Source organism: Botrytis deweyae, assembly GCF_014898535.1.
Source record: "Botrytis deweyae strain B1 chromosome Unknown BDEW_005, whole genome shotgun sequence".
In the NCBI taxonomy this organism is placed as follows: domain Eukaryota; kingdom Fungi; phylum Ascomycota; class Leotiomycetes; order Helotiales; family Sclerotiniaceae; genus Botrytis; species Botrytis deweyae.
In genome coordinates, this window is record NW_024066212.1 from 1,020,002 (window position 1) to 1,034,446 (window position 14,445).

General features: G+C 44.7%; 5 protein-coding genes across 5 annotated transcripts; 3 read left to right on the forward strand and 2 right to left on the reverse strand.

Annotated features, from left to right (window-relative positions):
• Nucleotides 1-1,395: 1,395 nt before the first annotated feature.
• Nucleotides 1,396-2,955, forward strand: EAE98_002955 (uncharacterized protein; the record flags this gene model as incomplete). The annotated part of the gene is made up of 1 exon (XM_038950575.1): nucleotides 1,396-2,955. One exon carries the CDS (start codon nucleotides 1,396-1,398, stop codon nucleotides 2,953-2,955), a length of 1,560 nt encoding a protein of 519 aa, XP_038813104.1.
• A 760-nt stretch (nucleotides 2,956-3,715) lies between these two features.
• On the forward strand, nucleotides 3,716-6,459 carry EAE98_002956 (uncharacterized protein). Its single transcript, XM_038950576.1, has 2 exons — nucleotides 3,716-4,379; nucleotides 4,452-6,459. Exons 1-2 carry the CDS (start codon nucleotides 4,224-4,226, stop codon nucleotides 5,874-5,876), a joined length of 1,581 nt encoding a protein of 526 aa, XP_038813105.1. The 5' UTR covers nucleotides 3,716-4,223; the 3' UTR covers nucleotides 5,877-6,459.
• A 1,083-nt stretch (nucleotides 6,460-7,542) lies between these two features.
• Nucleotides 7,543-11,076, reverse strand: EAE98_002957 (uncharacterized protein). Its single transcript, XM_038950577.1, has 2 exons — nucleotides 10,218-11,076; nucleotides 7,543-10,166 (listed from the first exon to the last, which is right to left on the reverse strand). The coding sequence occupies exons 1-2, from the start codon at nucleotides 10,315-10,317 to the stop codon at nucleotides 8,083-8,085; spliced, it is 2,184 nt and encodes a 727-aa protein (XP_038813106.1). The 5' UTR covers nucleotides 10,318-11,076; the 3' UTR covers nucleotides 7,543-8,082.
• Nucleotides 11,077-12,075: 999 nt separating this feature from the next.
• Nucleotides 12,076-13,241, forward strand: EAE98_002958 (uncharacterized protein; the record flags this gene model as incomplete). Its single annotated transcript, XM_038950578.1, has 2 exons — nucleotides 12,076-12,100; nucleotides 12,190-13,241. 2 exons carry the CDS (start codon nucleotides 12,076-12,078, stop codon nucleotides 13,239-13,241), a joined length of 1,077 nt encoding a protein of 358 aa, XP_038813107.1.
• Nucleotides 13,242-13,637: 396 nt separating this feature from the next.
• On the reverse strand, nucleotides 13,638-14,167 carry EAE98_002959 (uncharacterized protein; the record flags this gene model as incomplete). Its single annotated transcript, XM_038950579.1, has 2 exons — nucleotides 13,638-14,001; nucleotides 14,052-14,167. 2 exons carry the CDS (start codon nucleotides 14,165-14,167, stop codon nucleotides 13,638-13,640), a joined length of 480 nt encoding a protein of 159 aa, XP_038813108.1.
• Nucleotides 14,168-14,445: the final 278 nt, after the last annotated feature.

Sequence of the window (14,445 nt, forward strand, 5' to 3'; positions counted from 1 at the left end):
AATGTACGTCGATATTGGGCTGCTGAATAGCTTCATGAAACCGTTTGCGGGAGTGACACGGCGACAACCGAGACCGAAGGGGGGCACAAATCGATTATAGCGACAATCAACCTTCGAATGCATGCCCTACCTATGTTAGCCGAGGAGTCGATAATGTGTTTATTTGGATTGCGTCGACGACAGCTGACATCGCGGTGTGCACTTGGCTAGGTTGTCTCTGAGGCATAACTTTCCACGAGGTCAGAGCAGATATCAGATGTGCTCCTCGTCAAAGAAGTAACCGTTTGACAACTAGGAATGTAGTCAAGGAAATGATTTCAAATTGATCATCTTGACCAAATTTGACACTCTTGATCTTGACCATACTTGAGCAAAAGCGTAAGGTAACAATAATGTTCATCTACCGATTTAGTGAAAATTATAAAATTGTATTCACTGGGTGCGCTCTAAATGACTGCGCTATTACCTGCGTCGGGAGATAGCCCTGACTGAGTAAGTCGAAAATCCCCAACATCATGCTATGCAGCTCCAGAGACTTATGTGATTTCTCCAGAGCAACCAGTCTCTTCGTGCTGATCCTAGTCTACTAGTTGCAGAACTAATACGATACAAAGACATATAATAATAATGCATATCACATATGCTGTTGGAATGATGTTGGAAATAATACATACTGCATACGAGTAGGTCGGAATTTGTGGGAGTCGATCGTCAACAGAGGCACGTGATAACTTAACTGGCATAATGGGTCTGATTGGTCTCGCGTATCAAAATGCTTACCTAAGTAGCAACTTGGCCCGTTTGCATTTCCATCACATCACCACCTCTATATGTCTTCATCTCCATCGCCATCATCATCGCCGTCTCTATATTTCTTCATACGAACGCGGTTTCTCTGTCTTTATCGCTATATCCTTCCATCGCACAACATCGATTACGAATATACAATCATTGTTCCCAGACAAAATCGCTACTATATCGTGTTGTGTACAAGAGTTGTATCCTACAGTATATACTGTTTAGAACAGCCCTGGCGGTGGTTATGTCCTTCGGTATCTACTGTTTAGAACATCCCTGGCAGTGGTTACGTCCTTCAGCATCTGCTGTTTAGAACAACCCTGGCGGTGGTTACGTCCTTCAGTACCTGCTGTTTAGAACAACCCTGGCGGTGGTTACGTCCTTCAGTATCTGCTGTTTAGAGCAGTTCCAATACAACTTAAATCCATATAGTAGCCTTTATCGATCACTTCTGCGCCTCAATTTTTTTTTTCGAAGAGTCAAGGCTGCTCTATAGCCTGGGTGGGTGGGAATCACACGTAGAGTGTGGGCTAGCATTCTTTTAATGTAATCAGTCTTCACTATGTTTTATTGCTAATTTAATTATAGAGGTCAATAATGTCGGTCCCGATTGAGAAGCTCCAGCTAGAAAAGCTCCTTGACGAGAGAGTGTTTGTAAAATGGACAGATCAATCAGGTACAACTTTGACGCTGGGCTCTTGCTTGTATGGTAACAAGCAGAATCCCAAGTTTTTTATGGCTGCATACCTCGATATTAAAGGTCATATTCATATTCACTTTAAGCTCCAGGTCTCTATTAAGCTCGCTGGAAAGAAGCAACAAATGGACATGCTGTTGGTTGTTCCTCCGGACGCCGACTTCGCAAGTGCCTCTACACCTCGTCCGATATCGAGCATCGATGATTTATCTCACGACGCTTCTGCCATTCACGAAGCTGGCTTAAGCGACTCGCAACATGTCTTCCTCATAAAATTCAAACTGACTGCGAAGGGATTCGTTATTGCGAAGAAGAAGACTGCTCCGATCATTAGGCCCAGCACTACAACTGCAGAAAAGTTGGTTCATAGCCTTGAATCTTTGTCTAATACATCCATCTTCAGCGTATATATCAGGCCAAGCACTTACGCGGAAGTGAATCTGCAAAAACTTCGCACGCACCTGGTCAACACTTGTGCTACTATCGATACATGGAAAACCAGCACAAAGGAGATGTACATTCAGCAAGGGGCTATGTTAGTGGAATGGAATAGATTCTTATCTGAGGATCAACAACACGTACTACCGCCACCATATACTCTAGAATCCCCGGAAGTGCAGGTTCCTCGGTCACCAGTAGTTTTCGAGAAGGAACCACCATCAATCAATGTTATCGAAGAGGCAATTGCCGAAACACCGACACGCACTCCAGTCAGCCCGAACCTCCCGCCGGTACTGCATGGCATTTTCTCTCCTAGCGTCGAAGACTCTTTGAATGACAGAGTGAGCTCGGATGATGTCGAAAAGGACTTGAAATGTGCGGAAGAGGATTCGAGGTATATCGAAATGGACTTTGACGTGGATTCAGATGAAGAACGTCTCGCTAATTTGAAGTCTCGAGAACTAAGTCAGCAATTCAATCAAGATTTAGAAGTTTCAAAGATACTTGAGTCAAAGTTTGTGGAGTGGATACAAGCAGCAATGCGGATAAACTCGAATGTGTACGCACACAAGCGTTTAACTACCAAGCTGTCAATTCTAGGTAACTGCGTCCGTACGTCTAATGCTGGCGTATTTGACGCTACTATACCCTGGTGCTCTGCGTTATTTTTCTATGACCCATTCGATTCCGATAATTCTGTGTTATGGGAGGAGAGGAATTCATGGCTGATTTCAGACATGGCCAAACTGATTAGATGGGCTAATGAAGTTCACTATGGCGCCGAGATGAATCCATTATTGGTAACTGATTTTGTGAAGCTAGGCAATCTTGCTCGCACTGTTGCTCTACACTCTGGATATAACAAGGACGAATACGGCCTTCAGAAAAGTGCATGTGTTGCTCATGTTTTTATGGAATTTATCAAGCCGGCGACTGATATCAGTGGAGAGAACAGCAAGCCTCTTTCTCGAAAAAGCTTAGAAGCTGGTAGAAATATATCTAAGCGAGTAAAGATATAAATTCACATAATATGAGCTTACAAAAAAACATGTATAGTATTGGTCCATGATGTGAGCAACGAGGAAGCAGCAAGACACATTCATCTTGTATATGTATATAGTGTAGAATATGCAGGATAATACTCTAGGATATCTTTTGAAATGCAAACGTAGTACTGTATGTTTAGAGTATGTACTGCCAAGTATTCCATGTTAGAAAAAAATGGTTTGTTCTACTGAATCCATATCGTAGACGTGATCGTACAAGTCAACCAAAATCGGAGGCTGACAAAAAGCCGTTGCTGCTTAGGTACCCGGACCTGGCGAGCCTGGTAGGGTGGCTCGTATTTTACGACTAATAAGACTAAATAGACTAAATAAAAACTTGTTGATTCCTCTAGCGAACCCTTTACGATGTTGTGAAGTAGCTAGGATCTAATAAACAATAACAACAAGTTCACAACAATAATGTCTATCTACAATGAACAAATCTATCTGAAACAAGGGAAGAAAGGGGAAGACAAGTCTCGAGATAACAGGTGAAATTATACATATTCATAGGTTCACAAATGAGCATGAGGATTTGGAAGCGGAAAAACAAACCACCTAGGTACCCAAGATACGATACTAGCAAAATTAATACTACAACTCTTTACTTCGTATAATTAGAAAAGGGATCTAGCTAATAACAATGTGAAAGGTTCCACTATTATCACTTGTAACGAGATAATCTATCATTCCAAGGTTATCATTATAAATATACACAGTGGCGCTCAACAAGGGTATTGTGAACAGTTAGAAAGTAGTTCATCCAATGAAATCCGCATTCATGGAGCTTTCGGATGAAAGAAGAGACGAGACGCCCTCACTTCTAATGAACTTCTTTCTTACTTGGAACTTCTTTCCAACCACATTCACCAACTCATTAATCTTGTATATACCTACCAACCGTTCAGTCATGTACTCAAAGCCATATTGTTGAGAGATTCACTCCTAATTCAGTATTCAATATATCATACCAGTACCATTCAACAACTCAGCAGCAATCTAATATCGAAGGATCGGAGAAATTGAGGCCCTCATTCTAATCATAATCAACCTTGTCAGCGCGATTAAAAACACGCAATTGCCGCCCGCATCCTCAGCCCAGCCTACCGATATCTACCTACAAGTAAAAAAAAGGTCATCAAATGTCAGCTTAGACGTCGATGAGGTGACCAATCTTTCACAAGAGCTCTGGTATTGCGCCTGGAAAACACATTACGTTCCATTGCTTCTATTCTTCTACGATGCTCCCTGTCCGCAGACTGTCAAGGCGACAGGATGGCCCGCCTAGCAATGGGCCTTCATCCACCACAGAACCTAATCATTCCTCTACAGAAACAACGGCCACTTCATCCGGGCAGCCTCAATCTGATTCTAGTACTAGGCCAACTTATATTATTGTATGTGCCTCGCATATATAACCCATGAACCAATGCAATTTCATAGATGGCTTCTAATGATTATCTTTATAGGCAATCACAGTAACTATATTTGGACTTATAGTGTTGCTCCTTGCACTTTTCATCATACGTCGAACCCGGATCAAGCACAAGAATCCAAAATACATACCGACGGTATTTTTGAAAAAGGCTTGGGAAAGTTGGGACCCAGAAGCTCATCGATATCGTCTCCCAGACCAGAATGATCCCCATGAATACACAGGAGCCGCCGGCGTATCTGGTGTCGGCAGAAGTTTATCGAGTCGTCCACCTCCATCCTTCAATGCTGCCGCTCGAAGCACCGTCGAAAATGCCACAAACAACGACGCGGCAGGAGTTGATAGGAATACTTCAGTCCGCTCGGTAATGACGCTACCAGCTTATAATATGACGCCAGGACAAAATGAGCAGGTATTGGGAAGAGAGGGCGATCGAGGAGGCATTGACGTTGTATTAGAATTCCCAGAGACTATCGACGAAGAAGAGTCACAGCGAGAGGCAGAGATGGAGGCTTTATACCAGGTTCGACTTGCGAGACGACGTGAGAACGAAGAACGAGAAGAGCGAAGACGATTAAGGAGAGAGGCTAGAGAACGAGGCGATCATGTTGCATTGAGAGAACTTCAATCTCGACCCGCAAACACCAGTACTGGACCAACCGTCGAAGAGCTCAGAGCAGAACATGACAGAATTAAGAAAGAACGCCAACGTGCAGTTTCATCAGTTGCATATGGTGATCTAGGGGTCGCGAGACATGATGGTACACGATTACGCGCAAATAGTGATGAGAGCGAACGACAAGGATTACTTGGCGATGCAGCAAGTATGGCCGCGAGTAGTCGTTATCATCGGAGAGATCGAAGCGCAAGTTCAGTGTTAAGTATTGACACAGTGAACTCGGACCTACCTTCTCCGGGATTTACCAGGTCTCGCGCTGATTCCCGACCGGATAGTCCGCTTCGTCGATCCATAGGCCCTGGAGACTCGAATGATAATCATGAAGATAGGGCTGGAAGCAGTCCCGAGATGATAGATCATGACGATGTCCCATTGAGCAGCCCCCCTGGATATGAAAATGTATCGTTAGACACACCACATGCGGAAGCGTCAGCTCTACCACATCACATGACGGAGCCCCCTCCTGATTATACCAGTCCAATATATGGGAGAGGGGAGGGGCCAAGTTTAGAAAGCACGGGGTCTCGAAGATCACAGAATCTAGACGGAGTAATGACGGAGAGAAGGACAAGCACTCACAGTACAAATTCGGGCCTTTACCCTCGGGACGAGAGACGTACATCTACAAGATCAACTCGAGGTGTTGGTGGCATTCCCCAATTACCCAGTTTACGATTAGCATCTTTGCCCTCTATTCACGTCGATCCAGGCAGTCCGATGACAATGGGAACTACAGAGGAGGAAGGACATAGCCCACATAGCCAAACCCGTTTCGGTTAAGCTCTTTGAAAAAACAGTCAAGATCTTTGACACGATTAATGAATCTTGAATAATCAGGTTGAACCTTCTAATTTTTGATACACGTATAATCTTTCTCCAACGCAAATTTTGCCTTTTCTGCATCAAGAAATCCCTACTTTTCTATACCCGTTTTCTTTCGTAATAATTGTTATATACTTCTGATTTTGAGCATGGCGCTTTTGGGGGGGAGGGGGTGTTTAGAGCCGGATACTTGCTTTATTGATCTATTTTCAGCTTGAGCCTTTGTTTGGTGTTGAATGCAATTTAATGCAAGGCCTCTTGTATACAAGAGCAAAAGCAAGCAAGTGGTGATCAAGTGGGATGGAGTGAACGGAGTAATTTTAATTGGAGTGGGGGAGTTTATCAATGGGCTGGATTGGAAAGTTTCCAGATATTGGATAGGGTGGGATTGATGGGAAAGGTGGAAGAGTATGGCTTGGTCACAGATCATACTATACTCTGTTGTTAAAGACTCGCTCGATTGGTTGGTTTAGCGTCAATATATATATGTTGTTGATTCTTTGATTGATCTATCTTTCCTGTCTCATCTCTGTATCGGTTACTATGTGAACATGTATTTCATGTTTTCGGAGAAGACAATTCCTAGAACAGAACGTGGCCGACTCATGGGTAGAAATTTAGCCCAGCAATCTGTATTGAAACGCTATCAACTGCGTTTCTCTTTTCCATATCCCGCACCTCTTTCTCCCTCATCCTCTCCCCTCCGCGTCTCTCCAATCTCACTCCTGTCAGTGATCACCATTTCCATCTCCCTTGGATTGAATCGACGTCTTTTCAGAAGAACGTCATCCTCTCAAACAACTTTCTTTCTTCATACTTTCTTAGAACCCTTTTCCCACTACCTCCACGCCCACCGACCATTTCATCACCCTGATTTCCACCCCCCCTCTCCTTTCCCCCACTACCTCCACGCCCACCGACCATTTCATCACCCTGATTTCCACCCCCCCTCTCCTTTCCCCTCGAAGAAACTTCCTTCTTAATCCCCTTTTCACTCATCTTCTACTCCACCTACAACTCTTCTTCTATTCCTTTTCTCTCTCCCTCTTTCCCCTCCCCTTTCTCTCGAACTATTGATGTCAATACCAAAGACCCGACCGACGACCTCACTCTCCTATTCAACGACGTTGTAAATCTTGACCATCAATTACGAGGACCTCACACTCTACGGACTAGGACTAGAACTAGGTAGCGAAGAAGAATGGTAACCATATTTTCGCACGAGCTGCTGCTTACTGGAGATATTTATTTATTCATTTACCCAAAAGCATTCAGTACATTAAATACTGCATAAAAGATACTAGCTCAACGAAAGATATTATACATCAAACAATCAACACAGTTGAGATGCTCTAAACACTACAGCACACCACCACAAAATCTACATCTCAAATATCCGATCCTCTGGCTACCTACCACAATAATCTGTGAATGACATGCATGCACTGAATATGATTCATAGTGGGACACCCATCCACTTGTTGTAATAATACAGTGACTCAGAGACGTAAATTTCCGAAACCATTAATTACCGAAACCAGTTTACTTTTCATCGCGCCGGATGAGTATGGATAAATAATGCTGGAATTTCCTATCCCAGCCAACACAACACTTCACATTGTAGGTATCTATCATCGCCTTGCACATATATATCGTCATAAATATGAAGACTCATCGGGACTCAGGAGTATTACCTCTCAATTATCGCACGTATCTGGAACAATACAACTCCCTCAAAGACCCTGCAACGTTCTCACCTCGCCTCCGTAGTCACCAGCAGACAACACCGCGAGAAACAAATTTACCAATTTTTTCAATTTTTTTTCATTTCCCAAATTGATATCTCTGCATTCAGCGCTGTGAAAAACCGTCCATCCATTCCCCTAAAACATCTGCATAATAAAGCCGAAGCTACTACATACATTGCAACGAATGCAAACACCTACTGATGCATGAAATTCCCGTAACTGGGTATCAAGCAATGCATACAATTCTCCCAACACTCCTCCGTAACTGACCTCCAAACCCCTTACCATTGCTCGACCCAGCGTAAACACAACAGCACAGCCTATACATGGCTTCAGCTCAATCTCGTTGGCTAAGTCACTGACATACATAACATCCACATTGCTACTATCTTGATTCAAAGAATCAAAAGATCCTTTTACTCGGCATTTTTCAAAGCAGCCATCATCTCCGCGTTGATTCTGGCAATCTCTGCTCTAGCAGCAGCATCCTCAGGATCCTCATCATCTTCTGGATTGGCTGCAACTTGAACATCAACCTTGGATGGTTCATCAGATGAAGGCGCGCTTTGGATTTGTTCAGTCTCGGCTTCAACTTCATTAGATGGTGCGCTTGGCTGCTCGGCAGCATCTATTTCCGAAGATGGAGCTGCCTCATCAACTACAGGCTCTGAGACCTCAAGTTCCTCCTTTGGCTCTGGGACAATGGGTGCTTCAACTTCCTTCTTTGGTTCTTCGGCTTCAGCAACAGCAACCTCTGTTTGAGCGACAGGGGCTTCGATTTTCTCCTCCTCAACTACTGGAGCCGCAGCAGCCTTTTCTTCGACCACTGCCTCTTCAACCACAGGTTGAACAATGGTCTCCTCAACATTTTCAGTTGTTTCATCTGCAGCTGATGATGGAACATCTGATTCCATAGGAGCAGCCTCTACTTTTGGTGACTTTTCTTCCTTGGTTTGGGTTTGTTCTTTGGCTTCCTGCTTGGGTAGATCTGCCGACTTCTTCTTTGGCACTGTTTTGGCACCCGGTTTGGTGACAGGGGCCGTGGACTTTGGTACAGCCGCCTTAGTTGTGGTAGGCCTGGTCGCCTTCTGAATTGCTTGAGAAGCAGTCTTAGTATCACGAACCTTGGAGTGACCGAGACTGCTGGATGGTCGCTTTACAGATAGCGACCGCTTCGGTGGAGGAGATTTATCAGTCGACTTGGATGCAGAAGAAGCGGTAGGTCTCATCATACGCGAAAGAAATCCATCATCGGCCAATGGTGCCGAAGCAGGCGGTAAACTCCCTGCTGAGGCCTTTCTCTGTAAGGTTGAAGATGGCCCAAGGGACGGTCTAGTAGTTCCTTTCTTCACTTGCGAAGCACTCCGTGAGACTGGTGGGTGCGATGACTTTGCCGTGGTGGCGGATGCCCTGGGTGCACTTCCAGCACGGCTTTGAGAACGTGGTGCAGTTTCGTTCTTGATAGCTCCAGATGCACGACTCTGGGTTTGTCTGGCAGGTGGCGTTGAGGTAGCACCTTTCGAGCCAGAAGAAGCTGTTGGGGCAAGAAGCGAAGCTGGGAGCTGTACTGGCCTTGTGGGTGACCTAGCCTTGGGTTTGCTTAATCCACTCTGTGGAGGTGATGGCGGATTCCTGCTCTTGACAGCCGGTCGACTAGCCGATCTTGGCTTACTTGAAGCTCGCGCGCCGCTTGAGGGGGCCAACGAGGTGCTACTGGTCTTCTTGGCCGGCTTCTTATCGGGAGTCTTTGATGAAACCACTGGTTTTCTCTCTGGTGTTTTGCTCTTCTGCAGCTTCACATCCTTTCCAGGACCTGTAGGTGTTGTTGGTGTCCTTGGAGCTGGTTTGGAAGATTTTGGAGGGGACGATATTCTTGGAGAAATTTTTGGTGTTGTGGATGATTTAGCCGTAGATATAGGTGCAGGGCGCGTAGCAGACTTGGTTCTGGTAGCTTTGTCCGAGACCTTTGAAGCTGCATTGGTCTTCGAAGGACCTGTTTTCGATATCGGGCTTTTGTTTGCTTTGGTCGCAGGAGGGCTTGTATTCGATGCTTTTGACTCCTCCTCGGATTTCTTTGGATTCTCCTTGATCTCTGCTGGCTTCGCCAATTCCCGACCACGTTCAGGTATTGTTTGTTTGGTAGGTTCCGGGTCTCCGATTTGTTTGCTGACTTCGAAAGCGGGAGTTTCTGCCAAGGCAGATTCGGGAATGAGTTCATCAACCATGATGCTGGTCTTTCTTGCCTCGAACTCTTCTGATATTGACTTCTTTCTCTCTGCAGTCTCTTCCGGATGAGATTGTTCATCCAGACTGAAACTCGTCCTCCTTCTTGCCATACTGCCACCGCTCGCCATGCTGGGTTCACTATTGCTATCTTGCCTCTTGAGCCCAAGTTGTATTGCCTGACCGGCTTGTTGTGCGCCTCGTTCAACAGTTACGAAGCTCGTTCTGACTTTCGATAATGGCCTTGGGGGTGTTGTGCTACTTCCTGGTGAGAATACTAAATAAGGATCAGTACATAAAGCTGCCCAATGTATGACGAAGTACTTACATGTATATTCTCCTGAAGAACGACCTCTGTCTGGTGGTGATACTGAAGTCTCCTTGTTGTTTTGTTCGAACATTGCACGAAGGTTTTTTATGTTAGACATGTTGACGGGGTTTTTATAGAGCCGATGGCTCTTGAATTGTGCTTGAAAGTTAAATCGATATAACCAGGGCGGAAGGAGCTACAACCCGAGCTCCAGTATGAAGTAATTGCCACAAACTAGTTGCAGTGATCTGCTAACTATGCGGAAGAAGGAAGGTGTATCCAATTGCGTCTCCCCAAGTATTTAAAATTAGGAAGAGGTACTAGTTTTTATGAGTATTGAATCTCAGCTGGTCAAGTGGTGAATCGAATAAGGCATTGAGGGCCAGCTGTTGCTATATTACATCTGCCGTGCACTGGTACTTGTCTTGTACTTGTTCAAGGATTGGATTGAATCGAGTGAGTTAAAGAAGCCACCGTACCACGCGCGATATACGGTTTCGCAGTCTGGCAGTCTCGTTGTACTTATGGGTGGGTGGTTGGAAGTAAACAAACGCAAAATGCAAGATTATTAGAAAAGGGTTAGGAGTTAGAAGTTAGAAGTTGGGAGTTAGAAGTTAGAAGTTAGATGAACCAGTCTGTTCCCAAAATATGGAGAGAAGTGAGAAGGGGTTTTGAATGAACGGTCGTACACTCTATGTCTCGAATAAATATCACCAGGTCTTGATATTGCAGGGGTGGAGATGGGACTTCTTCTTCTTTTCAATATTTCAATGGCCTGCAAGTTGTCATTCCGACGATGGGGGGGGGAAATAGGGGTGTTCTTGAGAGGACTAGGATTTTATCTTGTGTACAAGGGACAAAAAGGCACAAAAAGGCACAAAAAGGCACAAAGTTCATATCCAGGCTGTCTTGTGTCTATCCATTTATTTATTTAATATTTAATTTAACCTTCGGACCATCGGTCGTAGTATCAGGACCAGTCTTGCGCCAGTGGGAGCCAGGACGTGAATGAGGATAGTTAACGGCGCTCTTTTACTCAATTAGCTTGGACCTCTTTTTGATTGGGCTTTGAAGCGAAGTGAAACATTCCATGAATGATTCGAAATGGTTCGAGAAAAGAGAATTATTGCAATTTACATGGGGGCTCGGTAGGTGATGGAGGTGATGATATATGGATTGTGCATTCGTGCATTCAGTATTTGAAACTTTGAATAGACACTAAAGAGTATGAGGGAAATATAGAACAATATACACCGCACATACACACACACACATACATCGACGGAGTATACATACATACATACCTACCTGCAGGTGGGTAGTACTAGGTATCGGGGTGCGAATCAGAACAAATCTGCATTCAGAGAAATATCTACAGCGGAGGGAGGTAGATATGTGTTGGCGGCTACTAAGCAGGTGTAGATAAGTACTATTGATGAAGATAGACTTGACGATACAGTCCCATCTAGTCAGGTAGAGACAAGAGAGTGCAGAGAATGTCTGAAAGGCTATCTACCATCTACCATCTATCTACCATCCACGGATCTACTAGATGTTCATCTAGGTATCTACCCTACTGTGTATCTAGCTAGACACGAGGGGGAGGGGGTTTCGGAAAAAGAGGTGTGTGTGAATAAATAAAAGGGGAATGAATGTTTGTTTGTGTTCAACAGGTGTGATAATAGACAAGACATACTTAATTCGAGTGTGTGAATAGCTGAGACGATGATCCGAGGGTCGGGTCAAAAGATTCACTGGAGACCGATCTCGCAAGTTAGTGTCAACTTTTGGGGAATCCCACCCACCACACACCACCACCACAATCCATTCAAAAGTTTGGTCAAAGCAAACCAAGAAGTCAACAAAGTCAAAAACCATGGCTTCCAGAACGTTGAGGATAGGTAAGAAAGATTTTAAATATGCGCATTTTTTTACTTTTAAATCAATTGATATTTTGAAACAAAAACTAACGTTTCACTGGCCCATTAAGGTCTCATTCCTGGTGATGGAATTGGCAAAGAAGTAATCCCAGCAGGAAGAAGAATTCTTGAGGCCTTACCAGCTTCCCTCAAATTGAAGTTTGAGTTTGTGGACTTGAAAGCTGGATTTCAAACCTTCGAAGAAACCGGGGCTGCTCTGCCAGATAAGACCGTCGAAATTCTTAAAACTGAGTGTGATGGAGCTTTGTTTGGTGCAGTCAGTTCTCCTTCAAAAGCTGTCAAGGGCTATTCCTCCCCAATCGTCGCACTCCGCAAGCGTCTCGACCTTTACGCAAATGTTAGACCCGTCAAAAGTGTTATGACAGCTGCCAACCCAATTGATATGGTCATTGTGAGAGAGAACACCGAGGATCTCTATGTCAAGGAAGAGAGAACATATGATGCTGTTGATGGGAGTGGGAAGGTCGCTGAAGCAATCAAGAGAATCTCCGAGAGAGCTTCGTCCAGAATTGCTACTATGGCCGGAGACATCGCATTACGCAGACAGAAGCTTAGAGATAGTGGAGTTGCAAGCATTCACAAGTCACCATTGGTCACCATTACACACAAATCGAATGTTCTGAGTCAGACGGATGGCCTTTTCCGATCCACTGCCAGGGAGGCATTGGCCCTCTCAAAATTCTCGAGTGTTGGTGTAGAGGAGCAAATCGTCGATTCGATGGTTTACAAACTGTTCCGTCAACCCGAGACCTACGACGTTATCGTCGCACCAAACCTTTATGGAGATATCTTGTCCGATGGAGCTGCCGCTCTCGTTGGCTCCTTGGGTCTCGTTCCAAGTGCCAATGTTGGTGAAGGATTTGCTATTGGTGAGCCATGTCATGGTAGTGCTCCTGATATCATGGGACAAAACATTGCAAACCCAATTGCCACTTTGCGAAGTGTTGCTCTTATGTTGGAGTTCCTTGAGGAGGAGGCCGCCGCCGCTAAGATCTATGCTGCTGTTGACGGCAATTTGGAGGAAGGCAAGTTGCTAAGCCCTGACCTTGGTGGCAAAGCTACGACAACAGAGGTTGTTGAGGACATTCTTAGACGCTTGTAAAATGGTTTCCATTTTCTTTTAGAGGTGTTTCTCCTCGAAGGGCCTAAGGCTGTCTATCTGGAAATGAAGTCCCCCTCTGAGAAGGTATTTGAAGTCCTCTTCTGAGGAGGTATCTGGTTAGACAAATCCTGAACTAGGAGCTATGAGCTAAAATGATATCCCCAATCGCCTACATGATCATCGTATCACAACCGCCCCTTCACGTATTTTGCCTTCCACGATGTATATGCATTCTCTTCATTTCAGTCTTCTTGGCGAAACTCTTATGCTCCTCTCTCCCTCGTGCCCTTGCCCACTTGCATCGGGTTTCCCTTCTCTCCTCCTACATGTATGCTTGGCTTGCGTTGCTACAAACTCATGGTTTCTTTTGGTGACTCTTTACGTGCTTGAATTCCTTCAACCCGATTCTCGGCCAAGTGCAGCTCCAAGTCTTCCGCGAAGTTCTGCAAGGATGACGATGTATTCCTCTTGATAGAAGGACTCCCTCGATTTCTTCTCGCCCGAGTGGACGACTAAAGATATAGAACAAGGGGCGACCCGTTCTTGCTTGATGCGAGTATTCCCATTTTGATGCTTCAATACCGGAGGGCTCAACGGAGGTGTCAAGGGAACAGAGCGTGGAGTAGGCCTCGGGATGTTATATAGGCGCTCGGGTCGTTTTCTGTTACCCAAAAGAAGTCGATTCTTCAAAATTTTGGTACTGTTTGAGAGTGGAATAAACATATTCCACTCAGCAAGCTTGGTCTTGTATGCCGATATTCTGTGAACTGTCAGCGTTTGTTCACATACGTCAACGATAGTTCAACTCACGATGCGTTGAAGTCGTATTTCTTCCTCATGATTTCTTGAATTGCAGACATAGTCAACTGTTCCGAGAAGAACAGATGCTTGATTTCGGTTTTATGATGTTCGAATGTGTTCTGCATGGTTGCGGATGATATTTGACGAAGTACAATTCCTGTATCTTTGATATTCTGGGATTTTTGTGTTTGTTCGAAAGAGCAAATGGGGAGATATATATTTCTCCTGCTCACCCTGCGACGAAAAACTATTGGCCCATAGTGTATCTGATATTGATGTGATATTGTCTTGTTGATAGGTACAATTGGCATAGTGGGGAAGCGCGCTCAATGGTTTCCACGAGTGTCATACATGACGTGCATGAAAGCATGGCAATTGAAGATTACTGGAGTTTGTCACTGGG

Bases quoted from the DNA above. Each gene is read 5' to 3' on its own strand.
- EAE98_002956 (XM_038950576.1), top strand. From the start codon at position 4,224: ATGCTCCCTGTCCGCAGACTGTCAAGGCGACAGGATGGCCCGCCTAGC. The intron at 4,380-4,451 runs GTATGTGCCTCG...TTATCTTTATAG, and splicing joins CTAGGCCAACTTATATTATT to GCAATCACAGTAACTATATT.
- EAE98_002957 (XM_038950577.1), bottom strand. From the start codon at position 10,317: ATGTCTAACATAAAAAACCTTCGTGCAATGTTCGAACAAAACAACAAG. The intron at 10,167-10,217 runs GTAAGTACTTCG...ATCCTTATTTAG, and splicing joins TTCTTCAGGAGAATATACAT to TATTCTCACCAGGAAGTAGC.